The sequence below is a fragment of the Amblyomma mixtum genome, chromosome 4 (assembly GCF_055824585.1).
Source record: "Amblyomma mixtum isolate Tamu chromosome 4, ASM5582458v1, whole genome shotgun sequence".
NCBI lineage: Eukaryota > Metazoa > Arthropoda > Arachnida > Ixodida > Ixodidae > Amblyomma > Amblyomma mixtum.
Window position 1 is genome coordinate 155,911,517 of NC_143015.1, and position 23,677 is coordinate 155,935,193.

General features: G+C 48.5%; 1 protein-coding gene across 1 annotated transcript in view; it reads right to left on the minus strand.

Annotated features, from left to right (window-relative positions):
• LOC149348889 (kinesin-like protein KIF19) overlaps window positions 1–23,677 on the minus strand; it is a 161,260-nt gene that overhangs the window by 60,151 nt on the left and 77,432 nt on the right. The window contains exon 7 of the mRNA XM_089541010.1: window positions 58–264. Coding sequence (XP_089397136.1) covers window positions 58–264 — 207 coding nt within the window. The remainder of the gene's footprint in view (window positions 1–57; window positions 265–23,677) is intronic.

A 23,677-nucleotide genomic window follows, 5' to 3' on the forward strand; every position in this document is an offset into this window, starting at 1 on the left:
AGTGAGCTAGAGCGCAATCTTACGCAACGGTATACCACGACGAGTGTTCGTCCTTGCCTTTGTGTTGGAGGCTCGCTCGGAGCCGGCCAGGTCGACCATGAAGAGCTTGCCGACGCGATGCCTCGCCGAGTCCGGGTCGCGGAGGTCCCTGCTCGACTGGCGGATGGAGACCCGCAGGAGGGCGTGAGAGCGCGACGAGGTCTGGTTGGCCGCCGTCGGCTCCACGGTGCGTCGCTTGTTGCCCTTCTGCAGGAGCCGCAGGACCTGCGATAAAGTTACCGACAAGATGGCGCTGCAGGCATCCGGCTTTGCAGAAATGTGGAAAAATATTTCCGGTATGTATTCGCCCCGAAAGCATCTCTGAAACGTGAAATCTACTTTCGTTTGCGCAGTGGAAAACTTGACTAAGCATTCAACGAACTTCAGTCACGTGGGAGACATGGGAGAGGCCTTTGTCCTGCATAGGGCGTAGTCAGGCTGATGATGATGAAGATGAGTCAATCAGAAGCCGCGTTTACATGAATGTGGCAGAAGTCGACTCCACTCCACTTTTTGAGGGAAGAGCAAGTTTTGAGAAGGAAAGGCACGACTCGTCCTCTACGCTCTTCCTCGACGTTTTTGCAGTTTTCCTCAAAAAGTTGGACTGGAGTCGACTTCTGTCGCATTCATGTAGATGCGGATAGAGTTACCGGGCGCGGATAGATCACTTTCGCAGAATTTTTACCAACTCATCGGTGCAGTGTCGAATCCAGGTGAGTCATGGTTGTTATGAAAAATGTGCACCGAGTATGCATATATAGCTACTTAGTGACGATCCATCGTTGTCGCTTCGAGCAGAATGGGTGGGAGGCCGGCGTTTTTTTTCTACACCTTATCTATTGCCGAACAGCCGATGAATTAGAACCACTTTTGGAAAACGTATACCGCGCACAAACGGGAAAACTGCGTTTGCTTGGCCGAAGCCTATCGACACTGCCTATCGGCGTTTTGGGCTCAGCAAGTGTCCGGACGTGTCTGTAGTTCTCCTCAGGGTAACCCCACACACTGGACTGAGTAGCAATCCCAGACACCCACTTGAACAAGCGCCCAGGACCTGAGACGCAAAATGAAGTATTCTTTAAATCTCAACCACTTTACTTCAGAAACAATAGCTCCACATCAAGACAGGCTTGTAACGGTGTTCGCTTCTCGAAGATTAGTGTAAGCGTTTATGTCACGGACCACAGCACAGGGTGTTTCAGCTAAGCATTCCGCAATTTTTTTTCAAAATAGGTTTTTTTTTGAGTTAGAAGAGCGTTTTTCTCGGCATAGCATTGTCAGAGGTGTAGTACACCAAAATGCAGATAAGACGTGCTGGTTAACTAATATTGAATAGGTAACTTTTTAACTATTACCGTTAGGGCTCTTAGTTACTGTGGAGCGTGTAGCCCGCTGTAAGTAGTATCGATGTCAGTTTTTAGAATTTCGAAGAAGCGGTTACCCTCGGCGCTGTAGGTCAACAAATTTTGCACACCTCGACGAGTTATGTGCTCTGGAGAGGTTGCTTTGCCTGAAAGATTCTCGAAAGCGCATATAGTATTTTGGCGCAATGTGGCCAAAATTTGTTGGGCCACAGCATCGAGGCTAGGCGCACTTTCGAAATTCTAAAAACTAATATGGATGTTAATTACTGTGGGCTAGACGCCTCTCAATAATTATGGAGCCTAACAGTAATAGTTAAAAAGTCAACCATTCAATATTAGTTAAACAGCGTGCTATTAGCACGTCTTAGCTGTATTCTGATGTATACACCACTGACAACGCTATGCCGAAAAAGCGCGCTACTGAGAAAAGAATATTTTTAATAACTGCAGAAAGGCTTAGGTGAAACACCGTGCATAAGGACGCACTATTTGCGGCTGCACAGGTTTTCCCCTACGAAACGCTTCGCCCTTTCCCCTGAGCTACGCTTTCTGGCGTAAAGATCGACTTGTAAGTGCTTGCTCTGTGTCCTCTGTCCCGAGCACCGTAACTACGGGACGGTGCAGACCATAAAGTAAGTTTTAACGCTCGCGACCTAACGGCTGGCATAATCCTGAGTCAGAACGGTGCTTTTGCACATGTGGTTAATCCCGCAGAGACTTCGCAGAAGCAGAAAGAGTGCAGAAGCCAGGACTACAGTTAACGATGCACCCCATTTGATATGCTGTGCTTGCAACTGCGCAAAGACGGTTGACTGCACACCGGACAGGTTAGTTACGAGTACGTACTCTACAGGCTCACTAAAAATAGCGAAACGCTGTGAAAGCTACGAGGCGGTAACTGGCAAGCAATAGAGAGTGTAGTGCAGAGTTTTAGCGACGCCCATGCGGCGTTTTTCTTGCGTAACGAAACACGATAAAACTTGTCCCGTCCTGTCCCTCTGTGCTGTACTGTAGGGCTGAGACCAATTTTTACGGTAAAGTCGTCTGCACTGCGCCCACACTGTACAGCGTCGTCTGATACTGTTTTGACGACTATAAAGCGTACGTAGTTCTTTGAGGACACAGGCCTTCTGCAGCCGCGGTGGCGATGAGGGGGAGGGGAGGGGGGGAGAGAGAACTATTATTTTGAATACGAGGTACAGGGTTGGTCAAAAGTTCCCAGGCCACGGGGTCTGCTTTTCATCAATACACCCTGGAACTCAAGATGCCCATAAAGCTATCAAGGTTCTCGGAGGCTAGAATGATGCTTCTCCTACCCTCTAGAGATATTTTGAGCTTCGGGGGTGATGTAATAACTGCCGGACTATAGTGCTTAGAAACAGGCCCTATGGCCTGGGAACTTTTGACCGACCCTGTACGTATGGAGCGACTGCCAGCATAGTATCACTTTAAGGCTAACCCGCCTGCATCTCAACATCACCACTGCCGCCACCCCGTGCTTGTAGACTCATCGTGTAATGTGCACGGCGAAAGTGAGAACACGCATGGACTACTGGCAATAACCGAACGACATCACTATCGTCCTTATCGTTTTCTGTGGACCAACGTGCTCGGCACGCCAAGATGGCAACCGCCACCACTCTCGCCATAGGGTGCCGATGGTTGTAATCATGGCCGCTGTGCATCGATTGCCAGCAGCTAAAGATAAGGTCCCAGCGATTCTTGTCCGGTTTTCAAGACAATCACACAAAGATCTGTTCTTGAGCAAGAGGGCAGAACTGAACCAAATGAAAACAAACTGCTTTATGCTCGAGAACTTGACAAAAAGGAACAAGGAGTTGCTTAGGGACGCAAAAATCTGGGCTAAAAACAACAACTTCAAGTACGTTTGGCACAGAAATGGGAAAATTTTTGTCAGACAGCGAGACGGGGCGAATGCAATTCATGTTGCGTGTACAGCAGATTTGGATAAAGCTGTTTAGCTTTATTACGCGTTCCTTTTTCGTTAGTCTTTTTCAGTTTCAGTTTTGTCAGTGACAGCGTCAAAGTACATTTCCTTCATTGCACATGGCGTTGGACACTTCTGGTTGTTTAATGCCAAGTGAATTTCTGAATGTTTGCGGATCTCAGAACCCGCAATCATTTAGTGTATTTCATTTAAATGCTCGTTCAGCGGTGGCTAAGACAGCCGATCTCGAGTTGCTTTTTACACAGTTAGGCTTTGATTTTGATACGGTCATGCTGACCGAAACTTGGTATACTGAACATAAGAATGTATTCAAGCTTCCTTTGTACGACTCACACTTTATCAATCGCATGAACAGTCGCGGTGGTGGCGTACTGTTGATGGTAAAAAAACATTTTCAATCTGAAGTGTTGCATGAATTTTCTTTTGTCCACCCTGATTATGAAGTCCTGTCTCTTGTTATCGAAAGGAAGGTTGTGGCAGTTATCTATCGTCCCCCAAGCGGAAACTTAAAATCCTTTTTTGGCTTTCTCGACTCTTTCTTATCTTTTATAAGCGAAAACAAATACGATGTCATTTTAGGTGGTGATTTCAATATCAACTTCCTTCTAGACAACCCCACGAAAATTGAATTTGAAAATCTATTGAATTCCTTCGCTCTTCAGAACGTGATTTCCAATCCTACACGTGTTACACTGCAGTCTGAATCACTAATTGACCTATTTATAACCAATACGCATATGCCTGTCCTGAACGCAGGTGTAATAAATACAGATATCAGTGACCACCGCGCCACTTTTATGTGCATTCCGAAAAGTAAATTTCCTAATAGAAAAGTGACAACTAAATTATTTCGGGATATTTCGACAAAAAAACTGAACACTTTCAAAGAGGAAGTTAATAGGCATGATTGGAGCGACGTTCTCAATGAAACAGCTGCCGAAAGGGCTTATGCTTTGTTTTTAACGGCCTTTTTACGTATATACAACAAGTGTTTTCCTTATAAACATGCAGAGAAACGTAAGAACATTAGGAAGCCATGGATTACACCTGAATTACTGAAGAAAATTCGTAAAAAGGAAAAGCTTTACAAAAAGTTTGAAAAAACACGAGACCCTGACATATTTAAAGAGTTTAAAGTGTTTCGAAATAAACTGACGACGGAAATACGGAGAGCGCGCGATCAATATTTTTGTGACAAGTTTTCCTCTATGAATAAATCAGATGAATTATGGAGGAAACTGAATGCACTTCTGGGCAGGTCTTCAGGTTCAAGCCCAATAACAACAATTCAGAATGGGGGTAAGGAATTGACAGGCATTGATTTAGCTAATGCATTTAACAGCCATTTTACAGATATAACTAGTAATTTCGTCGATTCAAATACTCTTGATACTCGAAACGAGAAATCTATGTTCCTAACGCCAATATCAGAGTCAGAGGTGATATCGGTTTTCATGGCCTTAAATAACAGTAAAAGTGCTGACGCAGACGACATTGTAATAAAACCAGTAAAGTATGTGATAGAAGACATAGCAGGGTGCTTAACTCAAATATATAACCTTTGCTTATCTCAAGGACTATTTCCGAAGCAAATGCAGCTTGCCAAAGTGAGTGTACTGCACAAGAAAGGAAGTAAGAATGAATTTACAAACTTTAGACCCGTGTCAATACTTCCTGTTTTTTCTAAAGGATTTGAAAAAATGATTCTCTCTAGAATAACAAATTTTAGTGAACAATGCAATATCCTTCACGACGCGCAATACGGCTTCAGAAAACACAGATCAACAGAAATGGCACTGCTGGAGCAAAAGGAATTTGTTTTAGAATCTCTCGAAAACAAAGAAGTAGCCCTTGGGGTATATGTCGATTTCACTAAAGCTTTTGATTACTTAAATCACTCTATCCTACTGAAAAAACTTGAAATGTACGGCTTCCGTGGAACTGTGCTATCGCTTTTGACATCCTACCTAAATGATCGAAACCAGTACGTATATTTAAATGGCTACTCGTCCCATGTATTGCCCATTTCTGCAGGTGTGCCTCAGAGGAGTATTCTTGGCCCGTTTCTTTTTAATTTGTACCTAAATGACATCGTAAGCATCGATCCCACGGTGAAATTTGTCATTTACGCGGATGATGTGACACTGTTGTTCACTGCAGCTAGCGCAGATGAGGTCATCACTAAAGCGAACAAAACTCTTGAGAAATTAGACATATGGGCCCAACTAAACAAATTAAAAATAAACGTTAGTAAAACGAAGGCTGTCCTATACCATGCGAAAAACAAAATTATTAGCATTGACAGAGACATTAAGTTGAACAACTCAAAGATAGAGATAGTAAACACATTTAAAATACTTGGAGTATATTTCACCGAAAATATGACGTGGGACAATCACGTGAGCCACGTCATCTCAAAACTGTCTTGCATCGTGGGGGTAACGTACGCAAACAGATATACTCTACCTCCAAAAGTTAAACTTTTATTGTACAATGCACTATTCCACTCACACATAAACTATTGCCAATTAGTCTGGGGGAATACAACCAAAGGAAATTTGCAAAAAATCCTGACATTGCAAAAAAAAATGTTAAGAAACATTGAAAACGTCCCCAGAAGTCACCCTTCCCACCTTTTGTTCTCGAAATATTGTATAATGAAAATAGACAGCCTATACTCGCACGGCTTGTGTTCACGTTATAGGATTGAAATAAAAAACAACACTCACTGTCTATTACGGTTGGCATCTCTTTGTAAAAGGACACTAGCTTATGAATATAGAAGCACACAGCCTTGGTTAGTAAAAACGTGCAGGACAGATTATGGACGACAAATGATAAACAGAATGCTACCACACTTGTTAAATATCTGTTACAGAAACGGTATCACTCCCGAGCTAACTTCAAAAAGAGAACTGAAATTACTGTTCACAGACAACAATCCGTTCATATGATGGTGTATTTCTCGCATTCTGCATATGTACGCTGTACCCTTCCTTGAGCGACGCTTTTCTGTTCATGCGCATTGTTTTTCTTCGTCTCTTTCCTTTACTTATGTAACGTTCTTGCTTTTTCGGGCTTTTTCCGGCATGTACTTTCGCTTATCACCGTTGTCTCATACAGTTCAATTAGAATTGTTTTGTTTATTATCCTTGTACAAGCCGATCTGAATTTGTAAACAAAACATTTCTGTATTTTGATTTGTGCTGTTCTTATGCCGCTCTGCCATTATTTTATTTTATTTTTTTCTTCGCCTCTCTTTTTTTGTTTCCTGAATTTTTTGTACTCTGGGGAGCTGGGAACTAGTCAAGCTGAATTTTCAGCTTTTTTTCCCGCACTCCCTCACTTCATGAGTGAAATAAAGAATTTATTTATTTATTTATAACTGGCGTTCTGTGGTTGCAAGCCTAAACGGAGGTTTACAGCAGTTTACAGTGGATAGCAAGAGGAAAAATTCACGAGGAAACCTAATTACAGAATGTGTTGGCAATGCAATAGCATTAGAAACTGTTGATTCCTTTACCTAAAATGACGTCACTTCCGGTCTGGTGACGTTACTTCCCTCCTATCCGAATTTAATGACCGACGGAACATTTTCCTCCCGATGAAGCTTCTAATGCACTCGCATTGAAACTCTAACAGCGAGGCAAAGAGATGGACGGATGGCGTCAAATACCCTGGGATAGTTTGGTTTGGTTTGGTTTATGGGGGGTTTAACGTCCCAAAGCGACTCAGGCTATGAGAGACGCCGTGGCGAAGGGCTCCGGAAATTTCGACCACCTGGGGTTCTTTTACGTGCACTGACATTGCACAGTATGGCTGGCTTAAGAACATGTAAATGACTGGAAGTCAAGTAGAAAGGCTTTTCTCATGAGAAGGCTCAACTTGAAGATGATGATGATGATGATTACTGGAAGCATAAATGTAAAATTCCCGCTCCGTTTGAACTTTATTTTCCACGATCAACAAACTTTAATTAGGAATGTATAGCTCAATTAAAAAGATTCTAAGGGATTTGCGTCCTTGTTGCAGTCAGTAGTCGAACGTATCCTGCCAAGTCTTTACATCCCAGGGCCACCGTTCTGCTAAAGAAGGGGGCGTTTTCCTCCAGTCAACAAGAGTGCGATACGGACGTCATAACATCACCTGACCACATGCTGACCAATGAAAACGCGTTTCTCTCTGAAGCTAATCATAATTTGCCCTCTAACTGCACAACGCTATGCCGCGTCACCTTCGCAACACAGCGCCTCGTATGACTAAGCGACACACTAATTGCATTCAATTCTTTGCATACTGGGATGCAAATTTGCTTCCGTTCTTTGCGGCTGTCAGCAGGCTTTTAACAAACCGTGTCCGTTAACAAAGCGTGTCACACGCGTTTAACTCGCGAACTGAAAAAGATAGAAGAAACCAATGGTTCCATCAGATAGAGGAGGAAAAAATAAACCTAGAAGCCAAGTTTGATGACTGTATATTAATTAGTTAATTAATTATAGGCAAAAATGTCGAAATTGCGTCGATATAGCGCGGACGTCGATATAGCACAAGAACAGTGTGACGTCGCATACACCGGAAGTCGTCATGGCATAGTGAAAAATTGTCACAGAATGGTCGGAAAAACGTCGGATTTGTGTCAAATTATATGGAAAAATGTGTAAAGCGTAACTAACACTTAAGACCCCCGAAAGGTGTATAACTTGGGTATCGATATAGCCACGGGAACGATGTGACGTCACATCCATCGGGAGTCGTCACGGCATAGTGTCCTGGGCTTTCGCCTCTCAACACTTCAGTTGCTAAAGTGCCCTCGCAATTTTTTCGCTTTTTTGACCAAAACGCAAAATTTTGTTTGCAGGGTTAACATGTGATATCAATCCAATCCCTTTATTTGTTTTGCTACATGAAATATAAGGCCGGAGGATTACAACGAATGAGAAAGCACATCGAGCAATCATTGCGATGACGTCACGGTGAAGCCTTTAAGACACGCTATTTTGGTGTCGTGGTTTTGTTTACGGATATAGCACGTATACAGCTCTGCCAACGAAGGGTGCAATATACAGGGGTCGCATGGAGCGGGCGTACGTGCAATCTGCCCCGAAGGGAACGCTCAATACGAGGAAACATCACGCAAATATGACGCTATATAAACGGCACACGCCATTTTGTTTACCTCGTATACTGCGTGCGTCCGTTTTACGATCGGTGCGGAAACGCCCCAAACATAAACGTTTTGCTATGCTGTTTTGTGTTCGTTATGCTTGTTGCCCGGGCAGTGCATTTTTATGATTCACTGCATTTCTACATTGCTATACTTTTCCTTTCAGATGCCAAACACAAGTAAAGAAACCCAAGTTTTGCAGTGAAAGCTGCTATAAAGAGGTTTGGTTTATGGCGGTTTAACGTCCCAAAGCGAGAGATGTAGACGGTCTGCGGATAGATTGTCTACATCCGGTCACGGGAGTGTCGCGTGACCAGCGCGAGGCATGTGATTGTTGTGATAGCTCAGGTTGCCCTAAAATTTGTAGGTCTTATAAACATTACTTTTGTTCTTGGGAATCAGCGAAAGACAACCAGCAGCATGTCGACAGCTTTTTATAAGTTTAGCACGTTAGCAGCTAGGAATTAGCAATAGACGATAGGTGCAGTCACGGAATAATTTTTACTTATCCAGCGACTCTAAATATGCGAAATGCGCAGCGCCATCTCTTAGCGCTCGGAGAACTAGGGCGAAATGCGCAGCACCATCTCTTAGCATTCAGAGACTAGCGTGAAATGCGCAGCGCTATCTCTTAGCGCTCGGAAAACTAGGGCGAAATGCTCAACGCTATCTCTTAGCGCTCGGAGAACTAAGGCGAAATGCGCAGCACCATCTCTTAGCATTCAGAGACTAGCGTGAAATGCGCAGCGCTATCTCTTAGCGCTCGGAAAACTAGGGCAGCGTTCATACGCACAAGCGGCTCGCCTTTGTAGATCAAATGATACACCAACACGACCAGTGCATCCCTCACAAGTGGATTCCACAGATGAAGACGCAGCTTTAGAAAATGCTATCGTGGAGGCTCGCCGTCGACTAGACGAACTCACCCAGCGCCGGGAACAGCGACGTTCTCACTCCTCTAGAAGAACATTAACCACTCGGGAGCAATCTTCACAGGAATCACCCCCAATAACCACTGGACCACAATCATGTGCCGACCACCCGTTAACCGTGACTACCCCGACAGTGGATAAAATATTGGCGCTCATGAAGCAGTTGACCTCCCTCATCATAGAAGCTCTTCGGCCTAGCCATGGATAGTGCATCATCTATGGTGATGCAGTCGAACTGTCGAGGCTTTGCTAATAAGGCCACTGAGGTGAATATCCGCCTTCGTGACGGAAAGTTGAAGGCATGGGCGTTCCTGTTGCAAGAGCATAATTCACTACCACGCCTTTCAGGATTCTGCGCATACAATTCACCCTCGATCCCTGATCGCCGTTGCATCGCCTCCTCCCTCACCCCAGGTAAATCTGCAATTTATATTCACAGATCCATTCCCCATACTCCGCTAGACCTTTCACGGTGGTGCAACACACGTCAAGAGGTCGTCGCCATTCTTGTTAAACCAGCACGCACCCCTCTTATTCTAGTTTCTTTTTATGGCCGTCCTAGCTCCGCATCTCCCAATCTTGGATGGGTACGTTTCCTTCGTTGTACCAACCCGGGTATCCCTATTCTAGTTGGTGGAGACTTCAACGGCGCACACACTTCGTGGGGTTACCCAGCAGATTCCTCAAGGGGTGCGCACATCCAAGGCAGCTTTTCAGATAATTCCTTTCAACTTTTAAACCACCCGAATACCTCTACCCGCCCAAGAGGTGGCCCGTATTCACCTGACTTGACTTGGTGGTTAGGGCCCGGTAACCCTCGTTGGGATGTTGAATCAGACTCTTGGGGTAGTGATCACTGCCCTATTTTTATCTCCCTCACTCCTTCGCGTCTACGGAAAGTACGCCGCAGCGTACGCATAACATCATGGGACTCTGTACGTGCTGACAATCGTTTAACTGCATTCAACCCGTCTTCAGCAGTGTCTACCCTCTCTGATGTTCTCGCACCTCATACTATTACCAGTACTGTAAATGAAGGCGACCCAAACCCGGACATACACCTCCTGAATCTGTGGGCTCTTCGTCGCCAGGCCGATCATTATGCTTCTCGCAACCCTGAGGACCCCTTGGCTCTTCCCTCTCTTCACCGAGCTACCGCCCGAGCGCGGCGTTATGCAAAGCAACTAGGCAGGAAACGCTGGGCTGCATGGTGTGCCCGCCTGTCCTCTACGCAGGGCAATCGACATCTTTGGAGAGTGTTTCACGCCATGGAGCGCCCTTCTCAGGTTGCAGATTACACTGAAAGCATTCGCCTCGCGCTGAATGTGGACGAAGATACATTTGCACAACAAGCGGCCCGTCAGTTTTTTCCACACCATGACTGCACCCCTACATCTCCCCCAGTCTTATCGGTTACAGAGCCTTCCGATGAGGTTACTTCTGATTTAACCATGGCAGAATTGCTAGCCTCCATTGAACGCCTCAAAACTACCACTTCTCCCGGGCACGACGGCATACCAAACTCTTTATTCCGTAACTTGGATGGGTCTGCTTTGCAAACCCTACTGGATACTTTCAACCAAGTGTGGCGTTCTGGTGTCATCCCTGGAGAGTGGAAGCATTCCATTGTGGTCCCAATACCCAAGTCAGGTCAGCCTCCAGTATCTCTTTCGGCCCTCCGTCCAATTTCTCTCACGCCTACCATCTGCAAGCTTTACGAAAGCATTCTCGCCGCACGCTTGTCGTGGTGGCTAGAATCACACGATTGTTACCCAGATTCCCAAATAGGTTTCCGTCCCCAAATTGGAACGGAGGATGGTCTTGCTACTTTGGCTACTGACGTGCTTCACCACTCTCCGCATAGTCACCTCGTTCGAACGGTGATCGCGACAGACATAACAAAGGCATATGATAACATCCTTCACTCTGCCATTCTTGCCTCCCTTCAAACTCTTGGTCTCCCTCACCGGTTTCTCCTATCCATTCACGCCTTTTTAACAAATCGTACCTTCGGTGTACGGGTCCATGGAAAGCCCTTTGGTAACTTCACTTCCAAATAGAGGAGTGCCCCAGGGCTCCGTTCTCGCCCCCACATTATTCAATGTGGCTTTTATTCCTCTTGTTAGAGCCCTAGAGACCATCCCTTCTATCCGTGTGCTTGCGTACGCCGATGACATAACCTTGTGGTGCTGTCACCCAGATGCGTCTATCCATCAGTCGGCCCTCCAACATGCGCTAGATGTCTTGACATCTCGCCTCCCACCTCTGGGTCTAACCCTTTCGCCTACTAAGTCATGTTTCATTCGCATTGGAAACAAAGCCGGCTTACGGAAAGCTGCCCCTTTAAATTTTGCAGTAGATAGTTCTCCGATTCCTCAGGTAGAAACTGTTCGTATTCTTGGCCTCCTCCTTCATACCTCTGGGACTGGCATCCCTTGGCTGACAGCCACACGTAAATCAGCTAACGCTACAATAGGTCTGATTCGTCGCATAGCTATGCGATCTGGTGGCGCACGTGCTCATACGGCCCGCCAGCTTGTGCGCTCTATCCTTCAGCCACGGATAATATATCAGGCACAATTTCAACGTCTCACCCGCAGACAGTGGGACTCCCTTGAGGCTATCAATCGTGAGGCTATGCGCGCCATAACATTTTTGCCTCGTTTGACACCCATACCCGTGCTTCAGGAGTTCGCCCAAATTAATACTCTCAGTGAACTCATCGATCAGCGGGTGGCAAACAGAGCTCGCAAACAGTCTCTACAACTTCATAGTTTAAAGACGCTCCCTCCGTGGTCGTATTGTCAGCTCACAGACAATCGCCCCACTGTTTCCCCGTCGGTATCAGCCGCGCATCTGCCTGAAGAGTGCATATTGTACACCGATGCATCACATACTGCAGAGCGGGGAGTTACTGCTGTATATAGTCCCTCCCATCCGCATCTCAACTCTCGTGCGACGTACACCGCAGATACATGTACCCCCCTGGCATTGGAACTTCAAGCCATTTACAATGCCATTGCTTCCCTTCCGCTCGTTCCTACATTCAATGCAGTTCATATTTATACAGACTCCCTCGCCGCCCTTAAACAGTTTAAGGCTGTTCGACGCACATTCCAGATTACACAATCAATTCACCGACTCTGCGCAAAATACCCATGTCCTGTACGCATACACTGGATTCGCGGTCATGCTCACGATCCACATAACATTCAAGCAGATGCTATGATTCACATTGACACATCAGACGATCCGCCACCTTCCCCTCTTCCCCCAGATCCGTTCCTGTCCCATGTCTCCGATTCACAAGCTCTGCGCCAGCGAACACGCGCTCTAATTCCTCCGTGTTCGCACCCTCTCCCCCGTAGTCTTACTCGGCAGGAGGAGGTATCAGTGCGCCGGATTCGGGCAGGGGCGGCCCTGACCCCTTCTGTCCGTTATCGGTGGGGTGATAAATATCTGCCAGCAACTGACAGGTGCCCTCACTGCGGCGCTGCACCGGACATTTGTGATGTGCGGCACCTGTTGTGGACTTGCCCAGCGACGGCCCCTATTAGACAACGGCTCCTCAGGGAGGTCGGCCTGTGGTGGAACCGCGACGGGGACTATGTGAAGTGGACTATGGACAATCACTTCACAAGCAGCCTATGCGAGTACCTCGCCGAAACTGGTCTACACTCCTTCTTTTAACTTTCTGTAACCTACATTCCACTCCCCCTTTTCTCAACTTATGCCTCATGGCAGACTTCTCGAATAAAAAAAAAAAAACTAGGGCGAAATGCTCAACGCCATCTCTTAGCGCTCGGAGAACTAAGGCGAAATGCGCAGCACCATCTCTTAGCATTCAGAGACTAGCTTGAAATGCGCAGCGCTATCTCTTAGCGCTCGGAAAATTAGGGCGAAATGCTCAACGCTATCTCTTAGCGTTCGGAAAACTAGGGCGAAATGCTCAACGCTATCTCTTAGCGCTCGGAGAACTAAGGCGAAATGCTCAACGCCATCTCTTAGCGCTCGGAGAACTAAGGGTAAATGCGCAGCGCCATCTCTTAGCATTCAGAGACTAGCGTGAAATGCTCAACGCTATCGCTTAGCGCTCGGAAAACTAGGGCGAAATGCTCAACGCCATCTCTTAGCGCTCGGAGAACTAAGGCGAAATGCGCAGCACCATCTCTCAGCATTCAGAGACTAGCGTGAAATGCGCAGCGCCATCTCTTAACGCTCGGAAAACTAGGGCGAAATGCTCAACGCCATCTCTTAACGCTTGGAGAACTGGTGCAAAATGCGCAGCGCCATTTCTTAACGCTCGAAGAACTAGGCCCGCCATGTTGGCTTTGTCGAGAAAACGAAACTGTTGCCCGACGTTGCGCAAAGATGGCTGCGCTTCGCGTGGAAGGTGAAACGCCGAAGCACTACTGCTGTGCTTTAGCTATGCACTCAGCGAAGACATTACAACGCGTGCTAGAACAAGAAATGGTTCAGCATTAGTGGTCTTTTTTTACTGTGTGCGAACCTTTCTTTTAATGAGCACCGGCGGCAACACGAAAACACGAGACATTATGTGTAAGCGTGTACGACCCGTTCAATGCCTTCAACTAATTTTTCACAAACTTTAGAAGGTTATTTGCGTTCTTATATATTATGATACGATCAAAATGAGGAAGTCCATTTATTAGCTCTAAAGTAGTGCCTAATGGGGCGCACCTAAACATATCGACATGCACTTGAACGACGAAATTTTTTTTCTCACCCGGCGTACGCCATTTCTGCTCAAGCATGTTGTGTGGTCGCAAAAAACATCTCATTAATTTACTGGCATACCGTGGTCATCAGCACTCAGGGCACTCCATCGAGCAACCTCGCTCGTGCGCGGAGCGATGTCAATTTTATTCCGAAGCCTTGCACTTCAGCGCCTCTTTCTCTCTATATTCTTTTACACTCTCCTTTAAAGGGACACTGAGGATTGGATTTGGATTGTAAAACGTTTATTGCCAACAGTCTGAAGGGCATATAGGCCCCCCGCCTAAACGACGGCCAGAAGGTCTTGGCTCCTGGCGGCGTCTTCGGCCAGTTGGACGACTTTTGTTTGAGTCTCCGGATCGGAGCTGAGTAGGAGAGCCTCCCATTGTTCAAGTGACTTTATTTTTTGTCCCTCCAGGGGGGCAAAAGGGCATTTCCAGAGAATATGGTTGAGATCCGCTTTGGCCTTACATTGCTTACACTCGTTTGAATATTGTCCCGGATAATAACGACCACACATAACCGGGTTCTGAAACGTATAAGTTTGGAGACGGCGCCAAGAGGTGGCCTGACTCTTTGTCAATGATTTATCAGCAGCGGGGTACTTTGTTCGATTGAGCCTATAATGTTGTGTGATTTCTCTGTAACCTACAAGACGATCCCTGTCTGCGAAGCCCTCGGTATGGCCACTGGCTCGGAAAGCAAGACCTCGAGCCAGTGCGTGAGCTGCTTCATTTCCAGCCAGGGATGCGTGTGCAGGTGTCCAGACTATGCGAATTTTGCGGTCGTCCCTTGCAGTCCGCAGGATTCCGTTCGTCAGAGGGGAGACCCTCCCCTTGGCAAAGTTCATCACTGCTACCTTTGAGTCACTGACTATCATTGACGCATCCGTGCCCACTATTGCAAGTGCGATGGCGGCTTCTTCTGCAATTTCGGGACTGTCCGTCGTGATCGAAGCGCCGGCTCGGAGATATGTCTCGGCGCTAGCTACCGCTATCACCATTCTCCCCCTCCCGCAATTAGCTGCGTCCACGTAGGCCACGTCTTCTATCGGATAGTTTTTGAAACATTTGCCGAGGGCTTCAGCCCGTTTCTCTCTGCGATCCTTGTGGTGGACGGGATGCATGTTTTTCGGTAGTGGTGGGATCATCAGCCTATCGCGCACGCTCATAAGCATGCCCACTTTCGGACCTCGCTGACTCTCGTAATTTATTCCTAGTTTCGCGAGGATTTGCGGAGAAATTGAAGTTGGCTTGTATCGACAGAATACCAGCTCCTGATTACAAAAACGCCACTCATACTGACAACAAAGCTCTTGTAACGTAGAAAAGAGCAAGAACCAAAATACAGGTATCGCCGCCACAGGCTAAACTCGCAAGTACAAGCGTGATGACGTCATAGGACAAGGCAGTGTTGCTAGAACCAATGGTTCTAGCAACTCTAGGACCCGAGAATCTACAAATCCCTGAGGCGCAGCCAATGCATGCGCAAATGTCCTTGACGTCGCCAGATGGCGCCACGTGCCCGGCAGCTACGCGCGCTCCTGAAGCATCGGGACCAATCAGCGCCTGTTTTCCGGCGGTAGGCGGGCTCCCGGTATTCCGCTAGCGGTAACAAGGTACACGGTATGCTAAAGGTGTCTATTTGCGAGAACTTCGTTGACGACTTCAAGAACGAGATCCATCGTAACGCTGGCAAAACGCCAGTGCAAACGTAATCGAAGCGACTGTAGCGACGGCCGCAATAGCCGATAGATGCCTTCAACGTGCGGCCGGCGGTAGCTTTCTGTTCGGCTGCTGCTAGGCCGCACTGCTGGCCGCCAGAAATCACGGAGTCTGCGGTACATCATGCGCACGTCATGTTTCACGTCACTTAGTCCTGTGTCGTCATAGGAGAATCCCAAGTTTGAATCAAAGCGGCGGGAAAAACTTTTTCAACTTCGAATCCAAATTTCTTAGAAATAAATGCATCTTCCGCTGCCGGCCAAGGGGCAACAAAGCCATGACATGCCGAACTATCGGATTTTACTATAAAAAAAATATTAACAGTGCTCTCCTCAGTGTCCCTTTAACCCTTCCCTCATGGCGTGGTTTAGGTGTCCACCGAGAACTAAGACAGCTGCTTCGTCTTTTCCTTTTCCTTCCTTAAAGACCAATTTTCATTTTTATTGCGAAAGTAATACTACTCGCACTTTCAAGCCTTCGCGTGACCCGGCCGCAGTTCCGTTTGACCTTTAGCGGAGTGAATATGGGCGACCAACTCGCTCCTTCAGATAGCCCGGCTGCAGTTACGCCGCGCCGCGCACCTGTGGCGCTACTGCCGCTGTGACGTCATACTAGCTGTAGATTATGGGCGACCAACTCGCTCCTTTAGAGAGCCCGGCTGCAGTTACGGTGTGTGTTTGCCGCGCCGCGCACCTGTGGCTCTACTGTCGCTGTGACGTCATACCAGCTGCAGATTATGTTTTCTTTCTCTCAGTCGCAACAACATCAAAAACAAAATATAAAAAAAATTAACGAAGACGCTTTGAGTCGTCGCGCCGCGGCGGCCGGTAGCCACGCGCGACCTGTAGACGCGGCGCACTGCGTTCCTTAAGTCGGAGGCGCTGCGCTTTTGCTTTCGCAACCTACCAGGCTTAACCAAAGCTAAGCCCCCGCCAATTTTTTTTTCCTTGCATGCCCATAAAGACAACCATGAGCCGATCACTACTGCTTTAGCCGCCGCGGTGGCTCAGTTGTTATGGCGCTCGGCTGCTGACCCGAAAGACGCGGGTTCGATCCCAGGCGTGGCGGGCGCCTTTCGATGGAGGCGAAATGCTAAAGGCCCTTGTGCTGTGCGATGTCAGTACACTTTAAAGAACCGCAGATGGTCGAAATTTCGGAAGCCCTTAACTACGGCGTCTCTCATAGCCTGAGTCGCTTCGGACGTTAAATCCCTACAAGTCAAACTATTGCATGACGGAACCCAATAGTCACCAAAACCAAGGAACAAAGATGTATTTTTATTTCAACTTGTGGCTTTCATCAATGTGAGATTAATAAAAGCAGAAGAAAAAATTGCCGACGATTACTTTACTTCCTAATGCGAAATTTGAGCGCAGCACATCAGCTCTTTCAGCTTTTCGATAGATTGAGGCAAATAATTTGAGCAATACATGTGTGTACAATTGCAGAAAACTTGTTATTTTTCACACATATTCCTTCCACACGAAACACTCCGCTAACAGTTCTTGATTGTCATGAAGGAAGCTTTGTGGTCGGAGAAATAGATAAATATATGCTCAACATGCTGCACCAATGCCTGGTTCTCAAATAAGAGGTCCACGCAAGTATTTCGCGAGGTTGTCAGCCATGGGAGGCGTTACGAAAGAAAGCAACGGGATGTTCTCCCACTTGAATGGTAAGGAATTCCTTTTGTTTGTCTTTATATCTACATTAAAGTCCCCACCCACCCTGCAACCCTGGCAGGTGGCAGTTAATGGTTGATCGCGAGAGTTCGCTCACCGTCGTATCTGTCCTCGCTTCGGCGAGCGCGGCTTCGGCCGCTTATCCGTTTTCTCAGCAGCGTCCGCTCCGGCGGACGCGGTTGTTGCTGCGACGCGCGTCTTTTCTTTCCTTTTTCTCTTTCCTCTGATCTCTCAACTCTTCTCTATCTGCACGTGGCAGCGGCGGTGGCTCGGCTCGAGCTAGTAGGCAGGCCCGTGCAATTTCCTTCTCTCAGTCAGTCACAACAACCGTCGTCAGCGCTAACGCATACGGCTAGCCCAACTCTCTCTCATCACCCCACGTACCTATAAGTGCGATTCAGGCGTCCACAGACCCAGGGAGCCAGTTATGCTCACTTCCTTTCCATAAAATGATCGGTGTGTAAAACGTTGTCAACGCCAATGAACACAACGAACTCCGACGACCTATGGCTTCAGCGCCGCGTTTCTGGCACAACGTTGTCAATGCCAACGCACGCAGCGCACGTGTCACTACCGCCACGGAGCTGAAAGCACGATTGAGGTGTCCACTGTTACAAGAGGGCAGTTATGCGCCTTCCCTCTGGTTCAGGTGTCCATCGAGATGTGTGACAGATAGTGCTCCATTTCCTTCCCTCAACAACCAATTTACCCATTTTGCCCTCTACTTTCCAAGCTCCCGCTCCATTGATTTCGCAGCGTAAAGCGCCACTAAGGTGTCCACTGCTGGTTACAACAGACAACGGCGACGGCGACGGCTGTCCGAACGTCTGCTTTCGGCGCCACCCTCGACCACAGCGACGGACGTAGTACGTCCTGCATTACCGCGAGTGCCACGTACGAACATGGTCGAACGGTGAGGGCGGAAGCTGTGCGAGAACCCTCTTATGCTACCTACCGCACCAAGGCTGCCAGATTCGAGGTCCTCGTTAAACTATTCAGCAGACAAGGGAAATGGAAAGAGGTGCTCATTATGAAATACGTGGCGGTGGTGGGGCTGGTGAACACTCGCAACGTTCGGTTGCGCTACATACAAATATTAAAGCAGGAGGCTGGACAGCCGCTGTCGTAGCTCAATTGACTCCCTCCCAAGTACTGACCGAGCCCAATGCTGCTTACCGCCAGTCTCGTGCTGGCTGACCACGACAGTGTCGTATGTATATAGCGTTATGTGTATTTTTGTTGTGCAATGTCATGAGCCAAAGACAGGCAATAAAGAAAAAAAAAAAGCTGTCGTAGCTCAATTGGTAGAGCACTGGGCGCGTAAGTCGAAGGATCTGGGTTCGAATCCAACCGACAACATGCGATTGTTTTTTTTTCCTCAGAAAAATCTTTAAAAATTATTACCCTATCACTGTCTCGTTGATGAACGCCACAAATTAAAAAAAAATCCCCTATGCTCCTTGGTTTCGGCGACTGTTTGCTTCTGTCATGTATGTCATAACGAGCCCCTCTTTTCCGTTGTTGTAGATGATAATTTAAAATCCTGTGTATTTGGCCCAGCTCGTGTCAACGATATCGTGAACGTAAGAAACAGGAAACGAGGTTTTTTTAGCGAAACCTATACTACTATAGCTGCAACGCATTTCACCGGCAGCCTCGAATGACCTTGAAGCGACCTTGAGATAAATCATGGCTAGTGCTGCTATGCGCACATACCTAACCATCTGTGGCCCACTTAGTAGACCCCCTTTGACCTTGAACTATGACCGTAGACCTTTGACCTTTGAAGTCATTGGTAGAGGGCGGTAAGAAGGCGCATGGTGTCACGTGATTCAGTTTAAAGTTGTGACGTCAGGGTATGGGGTATATAAACCGGAGCTGTGTGCTCTGCTTTGGCTACGTGAAAACTCTGTTTAGCAGAGTTTAACCGCTTGCATTTTGTAGCGATAGCTACACTACGCCAGCCGCTTCACGAGGTCAGCGAGGCTGCGCGCTGAGCTCGCTCCTCCACCACCGCTCCTCCAGCTGTGCGCATGCGCGGAGGGACGTCATAGCCCGCAGCTGGTGTGCGCGCCGCGCACCTACATTACGCTAGCGTTTTGAACCTTCAGCGTGGCAGCACCGTGGCCACCGTGGCGGCGCCGTGGCACGTGGTTGGTGACGTGGTGCAGAGCAGCTGCCGGCGGAGCGGCGCGCCGGCGAAGCCGAGTGGGGGAGGAGTGGAGATGGGAGAGAGAGTGAATCCAGGGGCGATGAAAAAGGAACGCCCAACGAAACGGAGCAGCGAGAGACACTTTGCAGTTCGACTGAGCGAGTTTCACTAGGCCAGCTGTAGCTATCGCATCACTTAAGGTTTAACTAGCGCTAAACCCCAGGCAATTTTTGTTTGAATCTCGTTTAAGCAGCACCAGGTTTTAAGGGAGGGTACGTGGATGGATGGACGGAAACCGGACAGATTTGCGAACAAAGAGAGGTGGAAAGGTAGCCGTTTAATGCGTTTGTGCATTAAAGGACGCACGTTCTGTATGCGACTCCCATTAGATGTGCACTCAAAAACATCTCATAAATGGCCCTGGTCAAAAGCTGCGTCAATCTGAGAAGTACAGGAGGAGAACTCCCGACATTTGCTGGCGTCGCCTCCGTACTACACAGGTACCTCAGTGCCATGATAAGAAACCTTCTTTACTGTACGAGGTAGCCGTGAAAGCATTTACCGCTACTTTCGCAAGCAACTTATCTACTTTACCTTGCACTAATTCCTGGCATATTATTACTGGAAGCACGTATGTTTTGTTATTAAGGAACGCAGAGAACAAAATTCAGGGCGCACTTTGACTGTCTAAAGTGCGTAGCGGCGAAAGCGTTTTCCGCACCACTTTGACTGCCTCTGTGGCACTGGTGACGTCACCACTGAATGACGTCACGCATAATTTAATTACTAATTACTAAGTAATGGCAAATTACTAATTGATGGTTAATTAATGATTAATGACTAAGTGTAATTAACTGCTAGTTGACGCTTGAGCTTCGCCTTTAGGAGTGGAACGCGACAGCGTGTTGTAGCGCTGCCAGGGAGTCCACGGAACGCCACCACCCGTTCGGCGCGATGCCTTGCCCTTTGAACGCAACGCTTTTTTGAGGAAAGGAAATGGCGCAGTAATTCTCTCTCATTTCGGTGGACACCTGAACCGCACCGTACAGGAAGGAAGTAAGTGGGAGTGAAAGAAGAAAGAGGGGCCATAATGAAGAAATGAGAATTGTATTTGAGGAAAGGAAATTACGCAGGAACTGCCTCACACTTCTCGGTGGACACCCGCCATCCGTTTGTAGAGGAAGGGAAGAAGTGGGAGTGAAAGAAGAAAGAGGGCCCATAATGAAGGAAATGAAAATTGTATTTGAGGAAAGGAAGTTAGGCAGTAACTGTTTCGCATATCTGGTGGACACCCGTCAAAAGCGTGACACCTCTGCTGACAAGATTCTGCTGACAGCTTTCTGTCGACAACGATGCTTTCGCCTTAAAGAAATACTACGGCACTTGGCTAATTTCTGTTATTTCCACTACGGCACTCGGCTAATTCCTGTTATTTCCACTACGGCACTCGGCTAATTCCTGTTATTTCCGGCAGCACACATGCTATGTTAGGATCGCATAAGTTTGATTTGGTTTATTGGGGTTTAACGTCCCAAAGCAACTCAGGCTATGAGGGACGCCGTAGTGAAGGGCTCCGGAAATTTCGACCACCTGGGCTTCCTTAACGTGCACTGACATCGCACAGTACACGGGCCCCTAGAATTTTGCCTTCATCGAAATTCGGCCGCCGCGACCGGGATCGAACCTGCGTCTTTCGGGTCAGCAGCCAAGCGCGGTAACCACTGAGCCACCACGAAAAAAAATGACTGTGGCTGAGCTCGGCTGAGCCAGGTTATACGGAGCGAAAGGCAACCAAACCAGTGGCCGATGTCGACGCGGGGGCCTTGGCAGAATCCGCCGCCCTTTTCCGCTTGAGATAATCTGCCATACTGCCGCCTCAGCTGTGGCTGCGGCGCACGCAAGCTCTCCTTTTCAATCCTCCGACATGTTATCAGGCATGCGACACAGCTGGCGACGCGCGAGCAACGACGAGGCAAGCTGCGTGACGTCATACCAAACGCCGGCGGCGGCGGCTCCGCGGCGAGGCGCGCGGTGCCAGCTTGCCAGGGAGCCCACGGAACGCCATCACCCGTTCGGCGCGACGCCTGCCCCTTTGAACAATCGTGGCTCAGTGGTAAGGCGCTCGTCTCCCGAGCCGAAGTACCCGGGTTCGAACCCGACCGCGGCGGTCGCGTTTCGATGGAGGCGGAACGGGCACTCGTGTGCTGTACGATGTCAGTGCATGTTAAAGACCCCCAGGTGGTCGAAATTATTCCGGAGCCCTCCACTACGGCACCTCTTCCTTCCTTCTGTCAGTCCCTCCTTTCTCCCCTCCCTTACGGCGCGGTTCAGGTGTCCACCGAGATATGTGAGAGGATACGGCGCCATTTCCTTTCCTAAGAAAACAGTTTACCAGTTTACCACAGCAGAGAAACACTTCGATAACCGAAGCCCATTGACCTTGCTAACTCTGGGTGAACACCTGAACGGGGTGGCTTGAAACCAGCAGGCACGAAAGAAAGAATTGTTACTCAGAAAAAAGAAAGACGTAGTAACACCATTACCTGCTCCGTGAAACAATGACTGCGAGACAAATCGCAGTAGTGTCTTGTTCGCGGACAAAAAATTGGCGGGGGGTTAGCTTTGGTTAAGCCTGGTAGGTTGCGAAAGCGAGCGCAGCGCCTCTAACGGGAGGAACGAGGCGCGCCGCGTCTAAAGAAGGAACGCAGTGCACCGCGTCTACAGGTCACGCGTGGCTACCGGCCGCCTCTGCGCGACGACTCGACTGGGTAGCCCATCTCTCACCCTGGTATGACGTCAGAGGTCATTATAAAGGTCAAACGTGGCTACCTGACGCCGCTACGCGAAAGGCCGTTCATGAGCGTAGTATTGCTTTCGCAATAAAATTGGCTGCGGTTCAGCCCAGGTTAAACCTGGAGTGACGCGATAGCTACAGCTGGCCGAGTGGAACTTGCCGAGTCGAATTGTGAAGTTAGTAACACACCCACAGACAGATTACTAGGCCTGGGCCTCCACAACACGATCGGGGAACTGGTGGAGGCCCACCGACAGGCCCAATACATCAGGCTCACAAAAACTTCCACAGGTCGGTATATCCTGGACTCCCTGGGAATCAAAATACCGGCCAACGACCCAACCCTCCTCGCCATCCCACGATCCCTTCACCGAGAGCTTCTCATCAGGCCGCTCCCGAGGAATATGCACCCGTCCCACCATGAGCAGCGCCGCAGAGCCCGCGCGAAGGCACTCCATCGAGCGTACGGCCCACAGCCGGACGCCGTATGGGTGGACGCTGCCTGCACGGGTGATGAAGCGACAGCAGCTGCGGTGGACTCCTCTTCATCCACCCTCCTCACACTACCTCTCCCTCCAGACACGTCCCCAGAGGCTGCAGAGGAAGCCGCCATCGCACTTGCTATAACCCGCACGGAAGCCCGGTATATTTTAACTGACTCTAAAACTGCGATTCTAAATTTTGCTCGAGGCCGAGTTCATGTCCCTGCTTTTGGCATACTGGACTCGCCCGATGCACCCCCGCCCCGCCAAGTGGAGCTGATATGGGTGCCTGCGCACTCCGGGAATCTCGGAAACGAGGCCGCCAACCTTTTAGCCCGAGGTTCTTTAAACCGGGCTCAGGTGGCCTCGGATCGGGGATTCACGAAGGATCGCATGCACTCATTCAGTGAGCTGACCCAGGCATACAGAACCTCTCGCCAGCTCTACCCCCCGCCCCACCCCTCCCTAGATAACAGACACGCAACACACTGGCGCAGATTACAAACACATACTCTCCCCTCGCCCCTTACCCTAACCCACTATCATCCCTCCTTCCCCACTCCTGCTTGCGCCCTATGCCCAGAACCCTTCGCTTCTTCCCTCCACATCCTTTCCCTCTGCCCGGCGGACCCTCCCCC